We start from the raw sequence: 23,636 nt of genomic DNA on the forward strand, positions 1-23,636 counted from the left end.
CCCTAGAAAAGTTGAAGAGGAATCTGTTGACTTTAGAAGGTATAGATGACATTATCTGTAGAAGAGTAAAAAGAGGTCTGGCACAGCTTCCTGGCTAATTAATTACGTAGGTCACTATGTCCTTGAAGAGTGAGACTCCAACCCTTAATCTGATTTTAGTTCTGAGGGACATTCGAGGGAAAATCTTCTAACCAGCAGCTAGGGTAAATTGTATTGTGGCTTTTTCTGAGTTTTAATTAACAGTTATTAGATACCCATATGTAAAAGGTATAAACACATGCTTTGAAAATTTTTGCTCTTATTCAAAACTAGTCATGCTTCCTTTGTTGATGCTTTTACTTGAAGTTTTCTTATGCTGGGGTCATATCTCTTTCCTCCGACCCTTAGAAGGCTGCTTTCTGTCTGTGACCTTTGGAAGCCTGAGGCTGGTACTGAGAGTTTTGTTATTTGGTTCTAAGGTGCCATGCTCCATGTCCTTTTCCCTTGCCCAACAAATAAGGCAGTTGAGCAGACTCTTGACCTATGGAACATGAATTTAACACGTCATCTGCTGATGGTCCACCTCTGTTTTTCACCTCTACCCCCCCCACCTCCCAAGTTATTCACTCCCATGTCTGAATGCCCAACTGAGTCTGCCGTTAATCCACTCTTTCCCTTCCTGGGAGCCTACTATCAATGTACTACCCAGTTAACAACAGAATCTCCCTTCCGTTAATGTATTAGATTTTTTAGTAGACTTTTTAGAAATCCTACTAGTGAAGTTATATAATATTACTATCGAGTGCTCACGCTTTGTACTTGAGTCTGTGCTGGGGAAATACAGAGATAAATAACACAAATCTGTAGGTACACAGGTTTTGTTATCATTGATGTACCAACTAAGTACCCTGGGAGCCCGGAGGTGGGATCGGTAAATGATTTAAGGGGTGACTGGAGATGATTTTTTAGATGTTGTGTCCTTGACAGCCAGCAGAGGAGGGGAAGGTCAGTTCATTTAGACAGTGAAGGAACGAGGTACATATTTGAAGAATAGTAAATACCCTGGCATCTCTAGAGCAGGGAGCATGTGGGGAACATAAGCGAGGACATTTGCTGTGGGCTGAACACCCTGGGTGGTTTGGGACAAGGGTAGGAGGAGGACCGTGGACCAGCTTAGGGAGCTGCACAGTTGTGCTGAGGGCAAGTTGGAACAGATGTTTTGTGATTGTTGGGGTAGTAGCGGGAAGAAAATGAGAAGAGGAGATAAAGACCATAGCTGTAGCAGAAAGGAAGCTACCATCTTTCCCCACTACCCACCTCAGCCTCCTGCCAGCCTTATGGATTCATCGAGGTCCTGCAGGACAGGAGTCGTGATTAAAGTCAGATCATCTCTTTTTCCTCTTTATTCTCCATTCCATCTTATTCCAGTACATATGTAAGCCTGCTGTCCCTGGAGGGAGATCCCGTTGTTCCATTTGGCAGACAAGGAGACTGAAGCTCTAGGGGGTGGAGTAGTACGCCCATGTCACAGCTGAGAAATTGGCAGCACTAAGGTTTAGACTGAAGCTTTCTGACTTCACAGCAGATGGAGTGTGCACAAGTGGTGTTCTTTAAGCCCTCGTGGCTTCAGTGGCAACTCCTTTGTAGGACCAGAGTTTTAGGAGCTGTTGTAGGGGCAGGTACTTTCAGAGCTTTTGACATGGCTCTGTGTTTACCTCTCCTCACCATGGTCCCCACAAAAGGGGCAAGTTCTATATGTGGTCTGTAGGCCATACTCCTCTGGGTCTTTGGGAGGAAAACCTAAGAACCACTCATTTTATTTTCTAACCACTCTCAAAAGATCTGTGATCCCTCCCAGCCCCATCGTTCCACACATACTCTTTTTACCAGTATTCTCAGTGAGACTTCTTTCCCCAGGGCACCTAGGGTTAAGATCCTTCCTTTGCCCCATTAAAGTGTAGGTTGTTAGCGTAGACAGACTTGGGCACTAGTGCTGACTCTGCTATGTACTACTGTGTGGTGAAGATTAAATTCAACAGTGTGATTAAAATAACCTGCCACTCAGTGAATGTTAGTTTCTGTCCCTTCCTCCTGGACTTGCTTCTTGTAACTCTTCCATATTCGGAGCGTCAGTAAATTGGAGCAGACTCCACCAAGCACTTTTCTTGGCTCTTTGTTTAATGGGTTGTAGAAAACATTTGTGGATCTTACAGGAAGTTGTATATTTGAACAGTTTATTTCCCTCTTAAAGAGAAGGACATGTAACAAGAATACTAATCTGAAAAAGTCTAGTATTTGTTGGGAAAAGTAAGGTCGTTCCAAGCAAATTTTGACTTGTGCGGTAATAATTTCCATATAGTGAATGCCACTAGCCCTTAAATCTCAATCAGTAACAGTTCTGGAGAGCTATAACTCAGAGTCATGAAAATGTTATTCATTCATATAAGGTCTAGTACTCAAATTGGTATGTAGAAGTAGTGGATGTTAGCTTTAAACTGTCAACTCTTACGAAAAATGAAGTAGGTGGAACAGAATACTTAGTTTGGTTAGAAATGTAGGAAAGTACATATAATGGGTACTTAGAATCTTTAAGAGATAAGTATAGGCGTGTGCCGAGGCACATCAGAATCTCTTAGAGATTGTTACACATTGAGAATCTTAGGCCTTTACCTAAGTACCTTGTTACCCCAGCTGTCAGTGTTCGCAATCCAAGGTACAATTCCCATTCGTTTCTAGATAAAGAAGAAAAAACTTTGGGTATGGTTATTTTAGTCTTAAGAACTGCCAGGAATTCTGCACTATTTAATTGTATGGTAGTTTTCTAAAAGGGAAAAATATTTGAAGTTGAAAAGGTTGTTTATGTGCTTGAAATGAAGGACTTGCCCTTTTAGACTAAATAGTTACCGGGAAATGATATTTACCAGGTGGCAGCAGAAAAGCTAAACATTTTGTCTTACCTTCCCGTGCAGTGAAACATGACTGGGAGAGAATGACAGAAGCTATCCAGAATCACATTGGCTCTCTGAACTGGGGCTACCGTGTGGCTCTGCGGGAGAAAAAGGTCACCTACGAGAACGCGTACGGGCAGTTTGTTGGGCCTCATAGGATTAAGGTAACCATGTGACAGCGTAAGTAGCTGTTTTTGGTGTGTTTTTAAGCTTTTGTTGGGGGAGGAAAAGAGAAGGTGATTATCCTAATAAAAGTGATAGCCACTGTGACCCAGACCGTCCAGTTTGGTGATTTTGCAGTCACTTCTTAGGGACTTTCTCTTGTGGTGTAGTAAAGGGTAATCTGGATCTGGGGACACATTAGCTGGATTTGAGTCTTGCCTCTGTCACTTCCTAGCATTGGGACTTTGAGCGATCCCTTAACTACTCAGAGTCTTAGTATCTCTTTCTTACTGCATTAGCAAATTTTTATGAGGATCAAATTGGGCAATGTGGTAAAACAGCCTTTTTAATTATAACGTTTACAATTCTAAAGGATAATAATTTATTAAAAATTGATATATTGGTTCCTTCGTAGGCAACAAACAACAAAGGCAAAGAGAAGATTTATTCTGCAGAGAGATTTCTCATTGCCACTGGTGAAAGGCCACGTTATTTGGGTATCCCTGGTGACAAAGAATACTGCATCAGCAGGTAAGGACAAATTGCAGGGAGAAAAGGGGATTTATGCTTTTTCTTTTTTCTTCAAACCCATTTAATCCTTTTCCTGAAACTTAGTTTTTCCACCACATTTTTGTCCAGAGGGACAGGGAATTAGGAAAAAGAGAAAGGAAAAACTATTTTAAACCGGAGAACATTTAAAAAATTCAGAACTATAAACATTGGTCATCTTATCACGAAGAGTTAATATCGCTGCTAACATATAGATACACGCTTACAATATTTATATTTGAAATTTATATTTGAGTATATGTTATACGTGTATACTATATAAAACCATATGGATATTCACATTTTATAAAATAATTGATACGTTTGTTTTTGTTTTTTCAAAACTAGAATCACATATTACCTTTATGTAGATACTAAAAAAATTAGAGGATAGCAGGCCATTTAGGTTTCTCAAATCCTAGTTTTTCCTTACTCTTTGCCATTTGTATGGTTGCATTGTCAGTGTAGAGGGACCTTCTGAAATCAGTGAGTCAAGCAAGAAGGTTTTGCTGTGTGGTTTATTTTTGTCCATCAAGTGATAATACTGGTGACATTATTGTTCAGGAGTTTTGAATTATGAAGTCATTAAGACATTGTTGATAAGTATGTCTTCTTGGATGCTTTTTGCCCAGGAGTTTCTGGTTTTCTGATGGTGTTATAAATTATTTGTTTTCAGGCTTTTTTTTTTCTTTTTCTTTTTTTTTGTAATAGGAGTGTATCCTTTGAGCCTCATCGGGGGCAGCTCACCTGACAACTCTTGTCATTGCTGTCTTGGATGGGCTCCCTTCTCATATTTTAAAAAACTCATCTCCCAACAATGCTTTTATGATCTCTTATGTCTTGTATCTTCCTCACTGCTAGAAGATTCTGTCAGGTTTTACGTTTTTATATTATAAAACCCATATGTTGAAAGTTTTTCCCCACCCCTCTCCCCACTCTTTTTTTTAATACTTTTTTATTTATTTGGCTGTGCTGGGTCTTAGTTGCTGCACGTGGGATCTTTTAGATGCGGCATGCGGGAGCTAGTTCCCTGACCAGGGATCGAACCTGGGCCCCCTGCATTGGGAGTGCGGAGTCTTAACCGCTGGACCAGCAGGGAAGTCCCTCTCTCCCCCCCTTGATAATTGGTGTTGTAGGTGAGGGGAAGTAACACCGGGTTTGCACCTCAGGGAGAGCTGAGTGGTGGGAGGAGGGTGGGAGTTTGGGTTTGCAAATGTATGGTTGTAAACATGTAAGTGGAGAATTATTCTGGATAGTACAGAATAAATCTGTTTGACTGGGAGTTGGGCTAATGTCAGAGTTGTATGGTTTACTGTGCTCAGCCACGGTAGCTCGAGCTGCTCCCAGAGCAGCTGAGTGGCAAGACAGGAGAGTGTCTAAGACCTTATAAAAACTTCTCAAATATTATGTGTGTAGCTAATTGAATGTTTTTAATCTTAAAAGTGTCTTGTTCTTAGGAAAGTAAAAAGGTCTACTTTGATATGGTCATTATTCACATATGAACATTTTTCTCTTCTTTCTTTTCTTCCTTTTTTAAAAAAATTTTTTTTTTTCAGTGATGATCTGTTCTCTTTACCCTATTGCCCGGGTAAGACCCTGGTGGTTGGAGCATCCTACGTTGCTTTGGAATGTGCTGGATTTCTTGCTGGCATTGGTTTAGATGTCACTGTTATGGTACGGTCCATTCTCCTAAGAGGATTTGACCAGGACATGGCCAACAAAATTGGTGAACATATGGAAGAACATGGTATCAAGTTTATAAGACAGTTTGTACCAATAAAAGTAAGTGGGGTTGCCTATATGTTTGTTGATTCTATACTCATGTTAAAAGGCAAGAGAAGAGAGTTGGGGTGAGTGATAGAAGCCTCCTTTCAGCATTATAAACCATTGGGAATGCTGTAATTCCTCAACTTGTGTGATTTAGGTGTATAAACTGGTACCTTCCTACCACCTAAATAGCTTTGTTCTTGTTTGCAGATTAATAATTTCCTTCCCTTCTCAACTTTACCACCTTTATTAGTTCTCTTCTGTTTAATGCTTTCCTTTATGCATTCCATTATTTTCTTGTCTTTGGTCTATTATACTTGTTTCTTTCTACATACCAGTTATTTAAATAAGAGTTTAAGATGACTGATTTTTTTTTTTTTCTTTCAAAAGACATTTCTACTTTGTATACAGTATAGTCCACAGATGCACTATATTATTCTGGCCTCCCTGGAAATGATTATCTAATTTTGTTATGTGGGCTGGTCTTTTTTGCTCATTTAATCTTCTTTTGAAAATGCTGAATAATATGCCAAGTTATATTTGAGACTTGTTAACATTACCACAAATGTTTTGATACATAAGAGTGGCAAAATCGATCACTTTGCATATCTCAAAGTAACAGTTTCCTTTAGGGCAAGTAAGGATGGGACTGTTTTGTTAAAATTAAGGAATTTTAGCTGTCATTTAAAAAATTGCTTCATGGGTTAATAACTTAGGTTTTTTGTGGGACCATGAATCTCTTGATGCTGATTATCTCTTGATGAGCATGGGGATCAGAATGACTTGGGTTCAAATGCTGTTCTCCCAGTTTCTTGCTATTATGACTCTGGGAGAATTACTTAACTTCTCTGGGCCTCAGTTTCTTCTGTAAAATGATGATAATTGATAGCACCTATCTTAGAGTTCTCATGAAGATTGCGTTAGCATTACGACGATGATTAGAAAACGACAGCTGTATGTATATGCTATACTGATAGAAAAGTGGCATCTTCCTTTATAATATCTTAACATTTTGGGCATTGTAGGCCCTTTGAGAATGTGGTGGACTATCCCTAGTGAAATAAGCTTGTGTCTGTGTACATAATATCTTGCTGGGGTTACCAGGGTGTCCCTGATCCCCGTAGGCAGGTGGTGAATGCTGGCTGTATTATAAAGTGACCCAGTGGACGAAGCCTTCTGTGGAGAGGAGGGAGAGAGAATGCATTTTAGGCAAGAATATAGCATGTGCAAAAAGGCCATGGGGAATGAAATTGTTCTAAAGGCAGAAAATGTGCTAGTTACAGGAAAGGCCTGACTGGAACACAGAAGTGAGTGAGGCAGAAAGGAATTTGAGGGAGGGATGAAGCCTTTAATATTTTTAAGCAAATCTAAGCCATGGACCAATTCAACTCTTCTCCAAAAATTAGAATATTTTAATTTAAACGGAAAGACATTTCCAGTATGTTCAAAGGGGCTTAACTACGTAAGAAAGGAAGGGCATTTTAGAAGGGAATCTTTACTATTTGTTGATGTTGAAAATAAAATGACGCTTCACAGTTTTCCCATACAGAGTGTATTGTATTTTAAAGGTAGGGTAGAAATTGCAGTTGATTTTATGGGTCTCTTCAGTAAGGATTGTACAGAAACCCATGATTTGGCTGTTGACATCTATGTGTAGTAGGTTAATATGTTCAGACTCATTTGCCAGAGCACAGGTACCAGGGCTTGCTCACCATTCCTACATCCTCACCTGAAGACAACCCCTAGTTATGACAAGCCCACATACCTCCTCACCCACTATGATTTTTAGGGCTTTTTAGGGCTTTCTAGCTCTTATCTGTATCGTGATTGATCTATTTCCATGTCTATTCTTTGTTGACAAAGCTGAACATATGTAGTCAAAAGAGAATCTACGAATGTGAGCAGCATGGGATTAATGGTTCTGGGTAAGTCATAAGATAGGAGCCTGGCAGAAGCAGTAAGTCATTGGTTTAATTTTAGAGATTGTAGTGTACTTTCTCTGGCTTTCTCCTTTCCTGTGCTTTCTCTCTGAATTTTATTCCATTTGAGAACTATTTGAAGGAAAGCCCCTCTAGCAAACATTAAGCAGTGAGAAAGAAGGAAATACATAAAAGAACCACATGTCATCCTAAAGATGTTAATGCGAGGGAGATGGGACATAAAAGACCTTACAAGCCAAATTTCATGTTTTAAGTTTGGGTTAACCAGATAGAAGGAGAGGACATAATTAGCCATCTTGATACTGATACATGTCTTTATCATGGAGTAAAACTTTATCACTTTTGTAGGTTGAACAAATTGAAGCAGGGACACCAGGCCGACTCAGGGTGGTAGCTAAGTCCACTGATAGTGACGTAACCATCGAAGGAGAGTATAATACGGTAAGGAATGGACCTCGGTCCTACTTCATTAGAAAATAAGTGTGCTCACTGGATGTTTGCTGGGTTGCTAGTTCCAAAACCCTTGGTTCTGTTCCTATTCTAAGACAGCTTTATTACTTATGATATTATAATTTGTTTTGATACAGGGATGGATTCAAATTTTCTCCTCTATAACTTAAATATTGTTTATCAGATGGCTATTAAAAGGTATCAGCATTTAAAAATGAGCTAGAATTTCTCTGCTCCATGTTCTTTCATTTTCCCAGCCCACCACTTTAAAAAAATAACTTACTTCAGTCATAGGCTATGCTGTCTTTTGTCGCTATACTTGGCTAGATTTATTAAGGAATTGTTAACTCCCTTTTTCTTAACAAGAAATAGGTAAGGCTTTTTACTATATCATGTTTAGAAGATTTAATTTAAATGATTTTGATTTGTTTAAACTCTTGCATTATTATCTTAATAGAATATGTCTTTCCAGGTCTAGAAAATGAATCACATCGCCTTAATAAACAAAAAAATATGATTAAATAACTCATGCAAGGCCTTTCTATTAACAGTCACTATATATTAATAATTTTTCAGGTATTGCTGGCAATAGGAAGAGATGCTTGCACAAGGGAAATTGGCTTAGAAAACGTGGGAGTAAAGTTAAATGAACAGTAAGAAAAAAATCTTTATTATGTTTTATTAAGTACTATTTCAGTTATTTATAAGATCGATTAATACTGGAGTTTTAGATTTTAAAGTTAGTTTTTAACCATAGTTGGAACGTTCCCTTTTTAAGCTTAGAAGACTCTTCTTTCAGTGCCAATCATGATATTTCCTGTTTGTCTTTTTTTTTTTTTTTTTTTTTTCCTTTTCAAAATCTAAGTGAGATACACTGGCTTGCATTTTGTTTCTTTAATGTGTATGTGTACAGAAAAAGATCCAGCTTCCCAGTGAATTGCTGGTATGTGCTTTGAAAGCTTCATTGAATATGCAGATCTGAACCATGTTCAAAGCTACCAAGTTTTAGGATCACTAGAGTGGTCGCTACGTTTCTAGTGACAGCTACCAGTCTGAAAACTTTGATGTTTTATAAGTTAAAATCCCTTTGGACTATACCACTGCACTGGGTAATTGAGACTCTGTTGTCTGCTTACAGGAGTAGCATGGGGTATTTCCCAGTATCACCCTTCTTATATCCAAGTAAAAACAAGTGCTCTGAGAGGCTAGCTTCCTTGGAAATTGAAAATACAGGGTGCCCCCTCTACCTCCTTCCAGGAATAACATTTATACAGAAGAGATTTCTTAATCTTAGTGTGAGCATTTTTGCTTTATTATTTTCTTTCCCCTTTGGGTTGGATAGACAAGGGAGTTGAGGAGGTCTGATAAGATTTAGCAGACCAAGTGTTCCACCATTTTAATAACCTACTCGCCTGTTTCCAACTGGGGCCAAGGTTTAGATTTTGTATAATGTTAACAGCTAACATTTATTCTGTACTTACTGGGGTCCATGGACTATTGTGCTTAATGTTTTATACACATTCTCATTCAGTCCTCACAACTCCTTAAGGTAAATGATGGTATTCTTTTTCTTCTCACAATTATTCCCATTATCATTATTCCCATTGATAGGTGGGAAAATGAGGCTTAGAGATGTTAAATAGCCCTCCCAAGATCACAGAGGTAATAACTAACAGACCTGGTTATCACACTTTAGAATCCTCATTCATTCTTAACCACTGTGTTCTACTTTTCCCATTCCAGGGTTTCTTACAGTTTTCTTATTCCTTTGATTTTCAGAATAGCTAGAATCTCTAAGCTTTTGGTTCCTCTGAGTTTTGTTGTTGTTTTGGTAATACATGAGAACATTGCCCTCAGTTAGAGCCACAGTTTTGGGCTTCTTTGGGAGAAAGGGGATTTTGATCTACTTACTTAATAGTGGTAATTGATGATGATTTTAACTGAATGAATTTGCAGGACTGGAAAAATACCTGTCACAGATGAAGAGCAGACCAGCGTGCCTTACATCTATGCCATTGGTGATGTGTTAGAGGGGAAGCTGGAGCTCACCCCAGTGGCAATCCAGGCAGGAAGGTTGCTGGTGCAGAGGCTGTATGGGGGCTCCGCTGTCAAGGTGAGTGTTGGGGCTGTCACCACGAACATGCTGTTGTAATGGTACCTCCCGGTGCTCTGTGTAGGGTGGTTGTGAAGTTTTCCAGGTCTTGAATAATTTAGTTATTTTGATGATGGCATCCTAGATGTGCTTTATTAACTCTATTCCAGACAAGACATTGTTAAGACCACTGTACCTTTGTGATTTATTATGGAAATTGTCACTCTTAGAATCACACTAAGAATAAAATGAGCCTGGTTAATCAAGTTTCAGCACTATTATGTTCCATATACTCCTAATAGTTGCATTTTACATCAATTTCATTATTACCAATTTGAGTTATAATTTTCTAAATCTTTTTATGGCCCCTGTCTAGGCTGCAAAAGGATTTGGGGATCTAGGTAGTAATGTCAATGTGCAGAGCTATTTAAACCAACATTCAGGCTTTATTCCCCTGTCCTTTCTAAAAACAGATCTTCTGCTCTTGGAGTGTTGAATGTGTAAGTGATTTTAAAAGTCACTGCAGGAAATGGAAACTCTTGGTTGTGTGTCTCATGGGACTAGATGGCAAGAAAAGAATAAATATGCTCTAATTAGTTTTTTAAGACTTTTTAAAGAACAGTTTTAGGTTCACAGCAAAATTTAGAGGAAGGTATACAGGTTTCCCTTATATCCTCTGCCCATTACCAACGTTCCTTCCCTAAATATTTTTTTAAAAGTATTCTAGAAATATCGATTGTAAAGAATTTAGTCACTACCCATTTTCCTTGTGCATAAATTATCATGGGTTGATTTAGTTTGGTTACAGCAACTGAGACTTCAAAGAATACCGCTAATAGAATTTGTGACAAGCATTTTGAATGTACCTGGAGTTGGTTTGGATTGTAACATATGTTTTGAGGATAACAGGATTGAGGTTAAAAAAGGGTTTTTAATCCAAGGTTGTCTGATCATCCAGGGAATAGTAGTTGGTTCATATCACTATTTGAAATAAACTTAACTACCTCTTTAACTGTTGGAGTTTTTGAGTAATGGTGAACCAAGAAAGGGGTATTCAGAAATAAAATGTGAGGTGCATTTAATTTGTTTTTGACCTTGAGTCTTTGTGATTTCCTAAAACGGAAAGAGATTTTTTTATACCAGTAATAACCAGAGGGCAAATATACAAAAATTTGGTACTAAATAAATTTAAAATTATTGTAGCACAAAATTCCTTAAAAAAAAAAAAACCTAGTGAATCCACTTACTTTGGGACATATCCTTCTATGTGTGAGCATAGTACTGTATTCTAGCATTGGCCAGGTAGAGCAAATTCTTTCTTAAAGTGCCTTAAGCTTTTATCAGCATCAGAATTTAATGGAAATTGAAATTAAAGGACTCTTTTTTTGTTGTTCGTTCTTTCCCCCCCATTTTTAGTCTAACTAATATGACAAGTGCTTTACCGAACAGGAAAGTAAACAGGTGGTGCTAAGTCCCTGAGTTTGAAATCTCACCAGTCTGTCCTTCAAATATAGTAAACAAAGCTGAAATGCTAATAGATATCTAGGTTAATTGTATTTGGGGAAATTACACATTTTTGTTTTGTTTTTAAAGAACTGCGTAATCCTTTTAATTTTTTTTTTAATGCTTTTAATTTTGCCCAGTATGCATTAATTAGAACATTCGCACATATCTGAGAACGTCAGAGGATCCACATCTGTCTTCCTTCCTTCCTTCTTTCCTTTTAAAGGAGCAGCTCTCTGTTGAAAAATTCAGCTTAACATAAACACCTGCCTAAATTAAATCTGTTCTGGGATTTTAAGAGAACCCAAATTGAATCATGGGTGTTTGTGCCTTCCCTCAAAATTGATAACATATTCATTGCTTCGTAAGAGTGTTGGGAGGAAAGGCGACAGAGAGCGGCTATGTTTGACGTGCTTGGCACTGTGCTAATAACTGCTGTATACACATACCTCGTTCCACCTTAGGGCAGCTGTGGAAAATGCTGCCATCTTACAGGAAATTAGGTAATTGTCCAAGGTCACAATGCTTGGAGGCAGCCAAGGCATAAATCCAGTCTACATCTGATTGTAGGTACTGCTGTCTTAACCATGAAAATGTATCGTCTAAGAGATAAGGAAGATTTGGGAAGTATGGATTATAAAGCGTGCTGAGGATAGAGCAGATGTCTCAAGACTTAAAGAATCCACCACCAAGTACAGAGGTGCTTCTACTAAATAAAATGAAGTGGAGGGCTTCCCTGGTGGCGCAGTGGTTGAGAATCTGCCTGCCAATGCAGGGGACACGGGTTCGAGCCCTGGTCTGGGAAGATCCCACATGCCGCGGAGCAACTAGGCCCGTGAGCCACAATTACTGAGCCTGCGCGTCTGGAGCCTGTGCTCCGCAACAAGAGAGGACCGCGATAGTGAGAGGTCCACGCACCGTGATGGAAGAGTGGCCCCCGCTTGCCACAACTAGAGAAAGCCCTCACACAGAAATGAAGACCCAACACAGCCATAAAAATAAATAAAAAATAAATTTAAAAAAAAAATGAAGTGGAAAATATATTGGAAAAATTTAAATGAGTCTTTTTAACAATAATGATTAAAGTCATTTTCAAAGCTGCTAAAAATATTTGCCACTAAATATTCTGTTATTTTGGGAACATACATAAATGAAGGAAGAAAAAAAATGTTTTTATCATTTCAAAAACAGAACAGATCATAAAGCTGAGTCAGCCTGTAGATGATGGACATTCCACTAAGCTCTTTAAAAAGCCAGATGATAAGGCACATGTACCAGCTTCAGAACCCAGTGTGATGGGCACTCCAGCTGTCATCTCCAAGGACCAGTAGTTGTCTCTTGGATCGTTTTAGAATTGCTCTCAAACACTTGAATTACTTTTATTTTCACAAATAGCAAGTGTTAGCATCTTTATTATTACTTAAAGTGGTGTTTTGTAAATTAGTTCAATTTTACAGTAAACGTAAAACTATTTTATGTGGAAACTATACAGAAACCACGGTACACATATCTGCAACTTGAGAATGGGTTGTGTTCTAGAAGCTTATTAAGTTGTTTATTGTGAAAACTGCAAAGTGTTTTATCCAAATAAAGTATTAAAAAGAAGGATTAGGGCTTCCCTGGTGGCACAGTGGTTGAGAATCTGCCTGCCAGTGCAGGGGACACGGGTTCGAGCCCTGTTCTGGGAGGATCCCACATGCCGCGGAGCAAGTGGGCCCGTGAGCCACAATTACTGAGCCTGCGCGTCTGGAGCCTGTGCTCCACAACAAGAGAGGCCGCGATAGTGAGAGGCCCGCACACCGTGATGAAGAGTGGCCCCCACTTGCCGCAACTAGAGAAAGCCCTCACACAGAAACGAAGACCCAACACAGCCATAAATAAATTAATTAATTAAAAAAAAAAGAAAGAAAACCATCCATCTTTAAAAAAAAAAAAAGGATTACATTTCTTAGGCTAGGCCACAATAGTCTATTTAAGCCAATTGGAAACTGAATTTTTAGACCAAGGAGAAAAAATGTCTTTTATGTGGATCCAGATTTCCGTCTGATACACCGTTTTCCGCCTGAAGAACTTCCTTTAACAATTGTTTAGTGCATGTCTGCTCAAGGGGAATTCCTTGGCTTTTTTTTTTTTTAAGTTTATTTTGCCTTTATGTTTTTTGAAGATATTTTTGCTGAATATAGAATTCTAGATGTACAGTGTTTATTTAAATATTTGCCCATTGTCTTCTGGTTGCATAGATTCTAAAAGAATATGCCATCATTTTTATCTTTGTTCCTCTTAAGATTTTCTTTTTATCACTGTTTTTTAGCATTTTGATCATTGCATGTTTTGGCATTCTGCTGGTGGTGTGTAGAGATTTGGGGTTTATCTGTTCGTAGTTTTCATCAAATTTGGAAATTGTTTAGCCATTCAATTAATTTTTCTGCTTTCCCCCTCAGCCTCACATTAATGAATGTTGGTTCCCTCAATGGGTCTCTAATGCTCTGTTCATGTTTTTTCTCCCTGTTTCTGTGCTTTATTTTTTTAGAGAGCCTATTGCAATGTCTTCAAGTCCACTGATCTTTTGTTTTGCACTGTCTTGGGATATAAATCCCATTCTGTGTAGTTTGCACTTCAAGCAGTTTCTGTCATCTCTACGAGTTTCACTTATTTAAAATATATTTTCCTTTTCTCTCCTCAGCGGATTCCTATTTTTCTCTGGTTTCTTGAGTCTACAGAACACATTTATAATAGCTCCTTTTTTTTTTTTAAACTATTTATTTATTTATTTATCTTTGGCTGTGTTGGGTCCCCGCCGCTGTGCGCAGGCTCCCTGTAGTGCAGTGAGCAGGGGCTACTCTTCGTTGCGGTGCGAGGGCTTCTCATTGCGGTGGCTTCTGTTGTTGTGGAGCACGGGCTCTAGGTGCACGGGCTTCAGTAATTCCGGCACGCGCGCTCCGTAGCCGTGGCTCACGGACTCTAGAGCACAGCCTCAGTAGCTGTGGCACACAGGCTCAGCTGCTCCATGGCATGTGGGATCCTCCCGGACCAGGGATCAAACCCGTGTCCCCTGAATTGGCAGGCAGACTCCCAACCACCGCGCCACCAGGGAAGTCCCTACAATAGCTCTTTTAATGTCCTCTGTTAATCCCCTTATCTCTTTTGCAATGTCTGTTTCTTTTGATTGATTTTCCTCTTGGTATTAGTTTGTGTGTTCTTGCTCATTTGCCTGTCGTGTTACTTTGGATGGATGCGCACTTTGTGCATTTTACACTGTTGGGGGCTGGGTTTTGTTGAATTCCTTTATATAGTGTTGGACTTTGTTCTGGTGGTCCTTTATGTTACAAGGGATTAATTTTATCCTTGTGTAGCTTGCTTTTCAGCTTTTTTAGGGTTTGTCAACAGCAGCCTTTCATTTAGGCCCAATTTAGTTCCACTACTCAGTTGTTACCCTTCCAAGGACCCTGCCCCGTTCCTCTTACTACGAACTCTTTCTCTACTCTGGCCTGTGGGAACAGAAACTGATTCCCGTCCTGTAAGAGCTCTGGTCATTTGGGGGCTCACTGATTTCCAGTGGTTCTTTCCTCACCCTTGAGTGCTTTCCTCTGGCATCCATTTACAGATCAGTACTCAGACCAAATCTCAGGAGGCCCTCTCTGCAGATCTTAAGTTCTCTTTGTGCAGCTCCACCCACTTTGGTGTTCTGCCTTGCAGCTTCGGGCCACATTAGCTTCCCTGAACTTGGATCTCTGTCTCCATAACTCAGAAAGACCCTGCACTCTGTTCCCTCTCTTTGCACCAAGCCCTGGAAACTGCTCTGGGCAGGAGACTAGAGCAATCGCTGGTCTCACCTCATTTGTTTCCCTTCTCACAGGGACCACAGTGCTGCACACCCTACCAGCCAGTGTCTTAAAAAGTATTTCATATTTGTCCCGTTCTTTAGTTGTTTAAAACAGGAAGTAAACCTGGTCCATTATGGCTGTAAGCGGATGTCTGCCTTTACTTTTGAATCGGAATTCCAAGGATTTGTGCTCTGTTTAGAGAAAAAAGACTATATATGCTATTTCTAGAGGGAGGCACATTTAAAAAATTTCACCCTACTGTGTTAGAGAGGGAGAATTGTATTTTTCATATTTTAAGTGCTTACCTTAAATTTAGGCTTCACCTCTATGTCCAAATGTGACTGGGTAGGTTTTTACCAAATAGCATTGGCAAACATATTTGGCACTTATATAATTACATTTTTCACAATTTACATCAACATATCAAAGGCTCTGAGGAATCTGATAGTTGAGAAACCTGTTTATTTGCTTAATAAAGCATTTTACAAACTTGTTTGACTTCAGAACCCTTCCGTCATCTATGCCTATTAAAATGTGCTTTGGAAATACTGTCATAATCATGAACTTTTTTGTTGCTGTGGTCTTCATTACCATTTTAATGGCTGCATAAGATTGCATTGAAAATATGTACTACAGAATCACTTCCTTATTTGCATTTTAAAGCCACTCCAATATTGCCACTATTGATGAGAACTGCGGCATTGCTCAATTAATGCATGTGGCTTTTGCTATATATTAAATTATCATTATAGATTTCTAAAAGTGGTGTTATTGGGCCAAAAATTATTAAATGTTTTTATGGCTCTTGATTTGTATTGCCTGATTGATTTTCCAATAAAATCTGTTAACTTCTGCCACTAATAATAGGAGACTTTCAGCATTGGGTGCACTGGTGTTGTTTTTGGCTGCTTTATTTAAGGCAGAGAAAGTATGTCCTTGTAATATCTGTTGGTAGATGGGTGGAGAAGCCATGCAAATCCTTTATTCATGACTAGTATTAACAGACTTTAAACCTCTGCTGAAATTTTATCACATCAGTTAATGGTTGTCAGCATAGTAGGTTTTTATTAGTCTGCTTTCCTCTCCTAAATTTGAACCTTTTTGAAGTATATGCTCTTTTGAGTTATAATTCCTTCTGTCATAACTCTTTACCTCCATTTTGAAACAGTGTGACTATGAAAATGTTCCAACGACCGTTTTCACTCCTTTGGAATATGGTGCTTGTGGTCTTTCTGAAGAGAAAGCTGTGGAGAAATTCGGGGAAGAAAATATTGAGGTAAGTTCTACTCTTTACTACTACTTTTCCCCCCAAAATTTAAAATAACTTTCAGCATACAGAGAAATTGAAAAATAGCCCAAAGAATTTCTGTATACCCATTATCCAGATTCATGTATTATTAACATTTTGCCCATTTGTTTTATACTTTTTTGCATGTTCTCTTCCTCTGTCTTTGTGCATCTGTGTGTATTTCTTTTTCCTGAACCATTTGAGAGTAAGTTGAATGCCCCTTTACCCCTGAATACTTTAATGTGTATTTCCTATGAACAAGGACATTTTCCTGTATAACCACACAGTGGTTACTGTTTTTTAGACAATGTAATGTTGATACAATACTTTTATCTGACCTGCCTTCCATTTATCAGTTTTATCAGTTGACCCAGTAATACTTAGTTCTACTTTTTAAAACCACTTTTACTGGTTTCTTTTTATTATTTATATGGTTAAAAATACAAGGAAGGAAACTAAAAAGTACCTACATTTCTACTGTCTTACTTTTTTTTTCTACCATTACCCTCTAATTTATACTAACTTTGCCAGTCACCTTTTATCCTGTATATAGTCAAGGAAAATGCACACGAAATAACTACTTTTATATATACAAATAATGCTGCACAAAGGGTCTGCTGTTTCAAATCACTTGGGAAAAAAGTTTCCAGTAAAACCTTCTAAAAGACCAGATTTGTGAATCAGTAAATTTTGTAATATAAAAGTCTATTTTAAATTTCTTAATCTTTTCTTTATTATATGCTTTAGTAGTAGCAGGTAATATCAGTCTATCAGTAACACATTATTAACACTTCTTTTCTTGATGAATTGGTAGATTGGGATTGACATATTACACTAATATGTATTAAATGGATAACTAATAAGCACCTGCTGTATAGGGCTTCCCTGGTGGCGCAGTGGTTGAGAATCTGCCTGCCAATGCAGGGGACACGGGTTCGAGCCCTGGTCTGGGAAGATCCCAAATGCCGCGGAGCAGTTAGGCCCGTGAGCCACAACTACTGAGCCTGTGCGTCTGGAGCTTGTGCTCCGCAACAAGAGAGGCCGCGACAGTGAGAGGCCCACGCACTGCGATGAAGAGTGGCCCCCGCCCGCCGCAACTAGAGAAAGCCCTCGCACAGAAACGAACACCCAACACAGCCAAAAATAAATAAATAAATAAATAAGCTTTCATTTAAAAAAAAAAAAAGAAGAACCTGCTGTATAAAAAAATTAAAAACATAGATGCAAAATGAACATAGATGCAAAAATCCTCAACAAAACGCTAGCAAACGGAATCCAACAACACATTAAAAGGATCATACACCACAATCAAGTGAGATTTATCCCAGGGATGCAAGGATTCTTCAATATACGCAAATCAATCAATGTGATACACCATATTAACAAATTGAAGAATAAAAACCATATGATCATCTCAATAGATGCAGAAAAAGCTTTTGACAAAACTCAACACCCATTTATGATAAAAACTCTCCAGAAAGTGGGCATAGAGGGAACCTACCTCAACATAATAAAGGCCATATATGACAAACCCACAGCAAACATCATTCTCAATGGTGAAAAACTGGAAGCATTTCCTCTAAGATCAGGAACGAGACAAGGATGTCCACTCTCACCACTATTATTCAACATAGTTTTGGAATTCCTAGCCACGGCAATCAGAGAAGAAAAAGAAATAAAAGGAATACAAATTGCAAAAGAAGAAGTAAAACTCACTGTTCGCAGATGACATGATATTATACATAGGGAATCCTAAAGATGCCACCAGAAAACTACTAGAGCTAATCAATGAATTTGGTAAAGTTGCAGGCTACAAAATTAATGCACAGAAATCTCTTGCATTCCTATACAATAATGATGAAAAATCTGAAAGAGAAATTAAGGAAACACTCCCATTTACCACTCAACAAAAAGAATAAAATACCTAGGAATAAATCTACCTAGGGAGACAAAAGACCTGTATGCAGAAAACTATAAGACACTGATGAAACAAATTAAAGATGATACCAACAGGTGGAGAGATATACCATGTTTGTGGATTGGAAGAATCAATATTGTGAAAATGACTATACTACCCAAAGCAATCTACAGATTCAATGCAATCCCTATCAAATTACCAATGGCACTTTTTACGGAGCTAGAACAAATCATCTTAAAATTTGTATGGAGACACGAAAGACCCCAAATAGCCAAAGCAGTCTTGAGGGAAAAAAAACGGAGCTGGAGGAATCAGACTCCCTGACTTCAGACTATACTACAAAGAATCAAGACAATATGGTACTGGCACAAAAACAGGAACATAGATCAATGGAACAAGATAGAAAGCCCAGAGATAAACCCACACACCTATGGTCAACTACTCTATGACAAAGGAGGCAAAGATATACAATGGAGAAAAGACAGTCTCTTCAGTAAGTGGTGCTGGGAAAACTGGACAGCTACATGTAAAAGAATGAAATTAGAATACTCCCTAACACCATGCACAAAAATAAACTCAAAATGGATTCGAGACCTAAATGTAAGACCGGACACTATAAAACTCTTAGAGGAAAACATAGGAAGAACACTCTTTGACATAATCACAGCAAGATCTTTTTTGATCCACCTCCTAGAGTAATGGAAATAAAAACAAAAATAAACAGATGGGACCTAATGAAACTTCAAAGTTTTGCACAGCAAAGGAAACCATAAGACGAAAAGACAACCCTCAGAATGGGAAAAAATATTTGCAAACGAATCAACAGACAAAGAATTAATCTCCAAAATATATAAACAGCTGATTCAGCTCAATATTAAAGAAACAAACAACCCAATGCAAAAATGGGCAGAAGACCTAAATAGACATTTCTCCAAAGAAGACATACAGATGGCCAAGAAGCATATGAAAAGCTGCTCAACATCACTAATTATTAGAGAAATGCAAATCAAAACTACAATGAGGTATCACCTCACACCAGTTAGAATGGGCATCATCAGAAAATCTACAAACAACAAATCCTGGAGAGGGTGTGGAGAAAAGGGAACCCTCTTGCACTGTTGGTGGGAATGTAAATTGATACAGCCACTATGGAGAACAGTATGGAGGTTCCTTAAAAAACTAAAAATAGAATTACCATATGATCCAGCAATCCCACTACTGGGCGTATACCCAGAGAAAACCATAATTCAAAAAGACACATGCACCCCAATGTTCATTGCAGCAGTATTTACAATAGCCAGGTCATGGAAGCAACCTAAATGCCTATCGACAGACGAACGGATAAAGAAGAGGTGGTACATATATACAATGGAATATTACTCAGCCATAAAAAGGAACGAAATTGAGTCATTTGTTGAGACGTGGATGGCTCTAGAGACTGTCATACAGAGTGAAGTAAGTCAGAAAGAGAAAAACAAATATCGTATATTAACGCATGTATGTGGAACCTAGAAAAATGGTACAGATGAGCCGGTTTGCAGGGCAGAAGTTGAGACACAGATGTAGAGAACAGACATATGGACACCAAGGGGAGAAAACTGCGGTGGGGTGGGGATGGTGGTGTACTGAATTGGGTGATTGGGATTGACATGTATACACTGATGTATATAAAACTGATGACTAATAAGAACCTGAAGTATAAAAAAACAAACAAAACAAAAAAAATTGAAAAATTCAAAAAAAAATAAAATAAAATATTTTCCTAAAGCCAACGTGCTTTGGAAGGCAATCCTTCTTATCATTTTTTTTTTTTTTTTAATAAAATCACAGGTTGCATTCTAAAATTAGGAAAGTTAGTTTTTGGATTGAAAAATAATAAAATGATATAATTTGTTATGTTCATCTTTTCCATTAGGAATGCTAAACATGAGTTGACTGTATTAAATAGGAGGTTTCTACATGTGACAGCCAAACCTCTTTCTGATTTTCAGCCTAAAATATCAAATTCTCACTTGTTTGCCTGTCTGTAATATTTCTAGATATTGTGTCTATTAGTGATTGTACAGTGAATGAAAGTATTGTTATCAAGTGAAATTTAAAACTATATATTAAAAAAACAAAAACACTTCTTTTCTGATTGTAAAAAATAGTATATCCTCATAGGAAATTTGAAAAATTAGGAAAATATGAAAACAGAAATTTTAATTCATGAAAAGGTAACTGCTATTAATATTTTTGCATATTCTAATCTCTAAGTATTTATATGTTATATATTGTGTGTGTGTATAATTTTGTGTAGGTATATATATTTTAGTTTAAGCGTGATTAAGTTATGTGCAGTTTTCTGTCATACTTTACAGTTAATGTTAAGTCACAAGCAATTTCCCTCTAAAAGCACCGCTTTTAAAAATGACTTGTGCAATATTTCCTTTTAGGGGTACTGTACGGTAATTTGGTAAGCCTTTCTTTTATTAGATTATTTACAGTTTTTCACTGTTATAAATAGAATTTTGAATCTCTTTGCTACTCATTGTCTCTTTCTCTGATTTTTTGCTGAGGATAGATTGTTATCAGAAGGTATTTAAATTTTAAGGTTCTTAATATATATATTCTGTATTTCTTCACAGATAATCTTTGGCATTCGTTTTATTAGAATTTGCATTTTTTATTATAAAAACAATGCATTTGAGTTGAAATCTTGTGAAATGCAAGGGAAATAGGAAACAGTTACTCATAGGCTTATGTTTACAACGCAGCAGTTGTTAGCCTTTGGGGGTAATTGCTTTAATCAATTTTTTCTGGGTGTAATTGTTGCGGTACTACACATTCAGTATTGTAACCCACATTAAAAAAAAATCACATCATATTACAAGATAAAAGAATGTTATATAATGTTTACATAATCAGTACTTTTTAAAAGGTCCTGCCAACCATATATGTTTTGAATTGAGGCTAGCAGTTGGAGGAGGAAAAAATCCCTTTAGTCATCCAAGACTTAAGTTTATGAAATATCAGTAAGGATGTCTGTTTGTCCTTCTATCTACCATCTTCCCTCCCTCCTTCCTTCTCTCCTTCAGTACTTTTGGTGAATAATTTCAGAGGAGAAAATGTTTTTGGAGGTATTAAGTAAGAACTAGATAATTGCTATAATTTTTCCTGGCACCTTACTTGTTTCTTGCCCAAAGTTGTCATTCCTATGAGGTAGCTAGATGGTGTTTTTTTGTTTTGTTTTTTTCCTAATGCAAGACAGCAAGTAATTACATGGCTTCTTTCTCTCATTTGTTTGCTCTTGTTGTTGTTACATGAGGTTTATTCGTTGGAGGTTGAAATGTAATTAAATGTAATTAAGGGATGAGCTTATAGCAAAAGGGCTTGTCAACTATGAGTTTAAAGTTATTTACCTTCTGACCAGGTTCCTATGTATTCCATGAATTTTATTGTTTAATGAAAGTCTAATAATTAAACATTAAAGAGCCTCCACCGTCTTCACACCACAACTCATGTTTGACAGACATACTTCTTAAGATGATGGGTCTAAATTGTGCTTCCCTCTTCTTAGGTTTTCCATAGTTACTTTTGGCCATTGGAATGGACGATTCCATCAAGAGATAACAACAAATGTTATGCAAAAATAGTCTGCAATATCAAAGACGGTGTAAGTGCTAATCTTATTTACTCCTTTCTACTAATTTTTCACATGGTACACACATTGCATTCCTTTAGTGTTCAACCTGCAGGTCTCCTGTTGGGACATTATCCCAGGGCGAGGCCCATGATGACACTGCTTGACTCCCCTCTGCAGTGGCTGTAGTGGGCAGGCAGTCAGAACTTTCTGGGGGAAGGAACCAGAGGGACAACTTGAGAACTGCTCGTGTTTATTAGAGGGGACCAGTGAAGCCATTGACTGTCTACAAATAATGACAAAACAAAAAAGAACAGTAATAACCCAAGTTTGTGTCCTGTGTATCACCATTCAAAGATATTACATAATTACTGACTGTATTCCCCACATGGTACATTTCATACCGGTGACTGATCTATTTTGTAACTGGAAGTTTGTACCTCCTGATATCCCTCACCTACGTGGATTGAATCTTTATGAGAATTGGTATTTTTAACTTAGCTGAGATCTTACTTTTAAAAAAAGTGTCCCCAGTAAAACTATAAACAGTGCTAAAGAATCCATATGTTAAAAGGCTAATAAACTCATTTTCTTATCTTGGGATTTGAGTATAATTAACTGATATATCCTGTTTAGAAACTGCCACTGTACACAGTAGCACAGTTGCAGATTGCTTTTTGTAGAACCCAAGGTTCTAGGAAAACCTGGATCCTCTACAAAAAAGATCATCATAGATGCATTTAAAAAATGGACATACTAGGATAACCTCTAACAAGCTATACAGAATTGACATAGAGAACAATTTCATGTAGAGTTTTATCTTTTTAGACATAAGTTTTAAAAAAGTCATTTGTATGAGTATACATTGGATACCATGCTACTGTAGAAGAGAAAGGAGAAAAGGAGAAAATGTCAGACGTTCTCATTGGCAGCCTCATGTCTAGCAAGAGATACTTCATTTGCACAAGGCAATCAATGAAACCTCAAAAGTTTCTTTCACACCAAGCAAGTCTTTAATTTTAACTGTATCCAGTTGTTTTGTCCTTTTTTTTTTTGAACTGCCATGTCATTTTTATATAATGGCATTTTTTTATATAATGTGAAAAATAATGGCATTTTTTATATAATGGCATATTTTTTAATAACGGAATTTTTTATATAATGTGAAAAATAATTTTCATTACCGGTAAACTCACCTTAATTAAAATGACTGAGGCGATAAATAGGATGACATTGTTGTCAGTTATTTTCATTAAGAAAGATAGTATTAGAAGAGACGAATACTTGTCATTGCTCTTTTGTCATGAGCCGTCTCGTACAAAAGCTTGCTTCTGGAACTTGACCATCCTTGGGGCTTGCTTTATTCATTTTGAGTCGGTCACTTCACACCGTCTAAATGTGCTTGGTTTTAGATAATACTTGCTTACCAGGCTTTTATGCTTTTTGTGTGCTACTCTTTTTTTACACGAAATATTTAAAATTTACAGAAAGGGATGGGGAATGTACCTACCATCCAGACTCAAATGGATATTAACATTTTGGTGTGTTTGCTTCAGAGCTTTTCTCTTATCAGAGATAAACCATCACAGAGGCA

General features: G+C 37.6%; 1 protein-coding gene across 3 annotated transcripts in view; it reads left to right on the forward strand.

The window, feature by feature from the left end:
- Positions 1-23,636, forward strand: part of TXNRD1 (thioredoxin reductase 1) — a 62,184-nt gene that overhangs the window by 25,593 nt on the left and 12,955 nt on the right. For all 3 annotated transcript variants that reach the window (XM_036866025.1, XM_036866026.1, XM_036866023.1), the window contains 8 exons: positions 2,949-3,091; positions 3,505-3,620; positions 5,195-5,420; positions 7,694-7,786; positions 8,372-8,448; positions 9,752-9,908; positions 16,383-16,490; positions 21,980-22,075. In XM_036866025.1, coding sequence (XP_036721920.1) covers positions 2,949-3,091; positions 3,505-3,620; positions 5,195-5,420; positions 7,694-7,786; positions 8,372-8,448; positions 9,752-9,908; positions 16,383-16,490; positions 21,980-22,075 — 1,016 coding nt within the window. The remainder of the gene's footprint in view (positions 1-2,948; positions 3,092-3,504; positions 3,621-5,194; positions 5,421-7,693; positions 7,787-8,371; positions 8,449-9,751; positions 9,909-16,382; positions 16,491-21,979; positions 22,076-23,636) is intronic.

This window comes from Balaenoptera musculus, chromosome 10 (genome assembly GCF_009873245.2).
Source record: "Balaenoptera musculus isolate JJ_BM4_2016_0621 chromosome 10, mBalMus1.pri.v3, whole genome shotgun sequence".
Classification (NCBI taxonomy): Eukaryota; Metazoa; Chordata; class Mammalia; order Artiodactyla; family Balaenopteridae; genus Balaenoptera; species Balaenoptera musculus.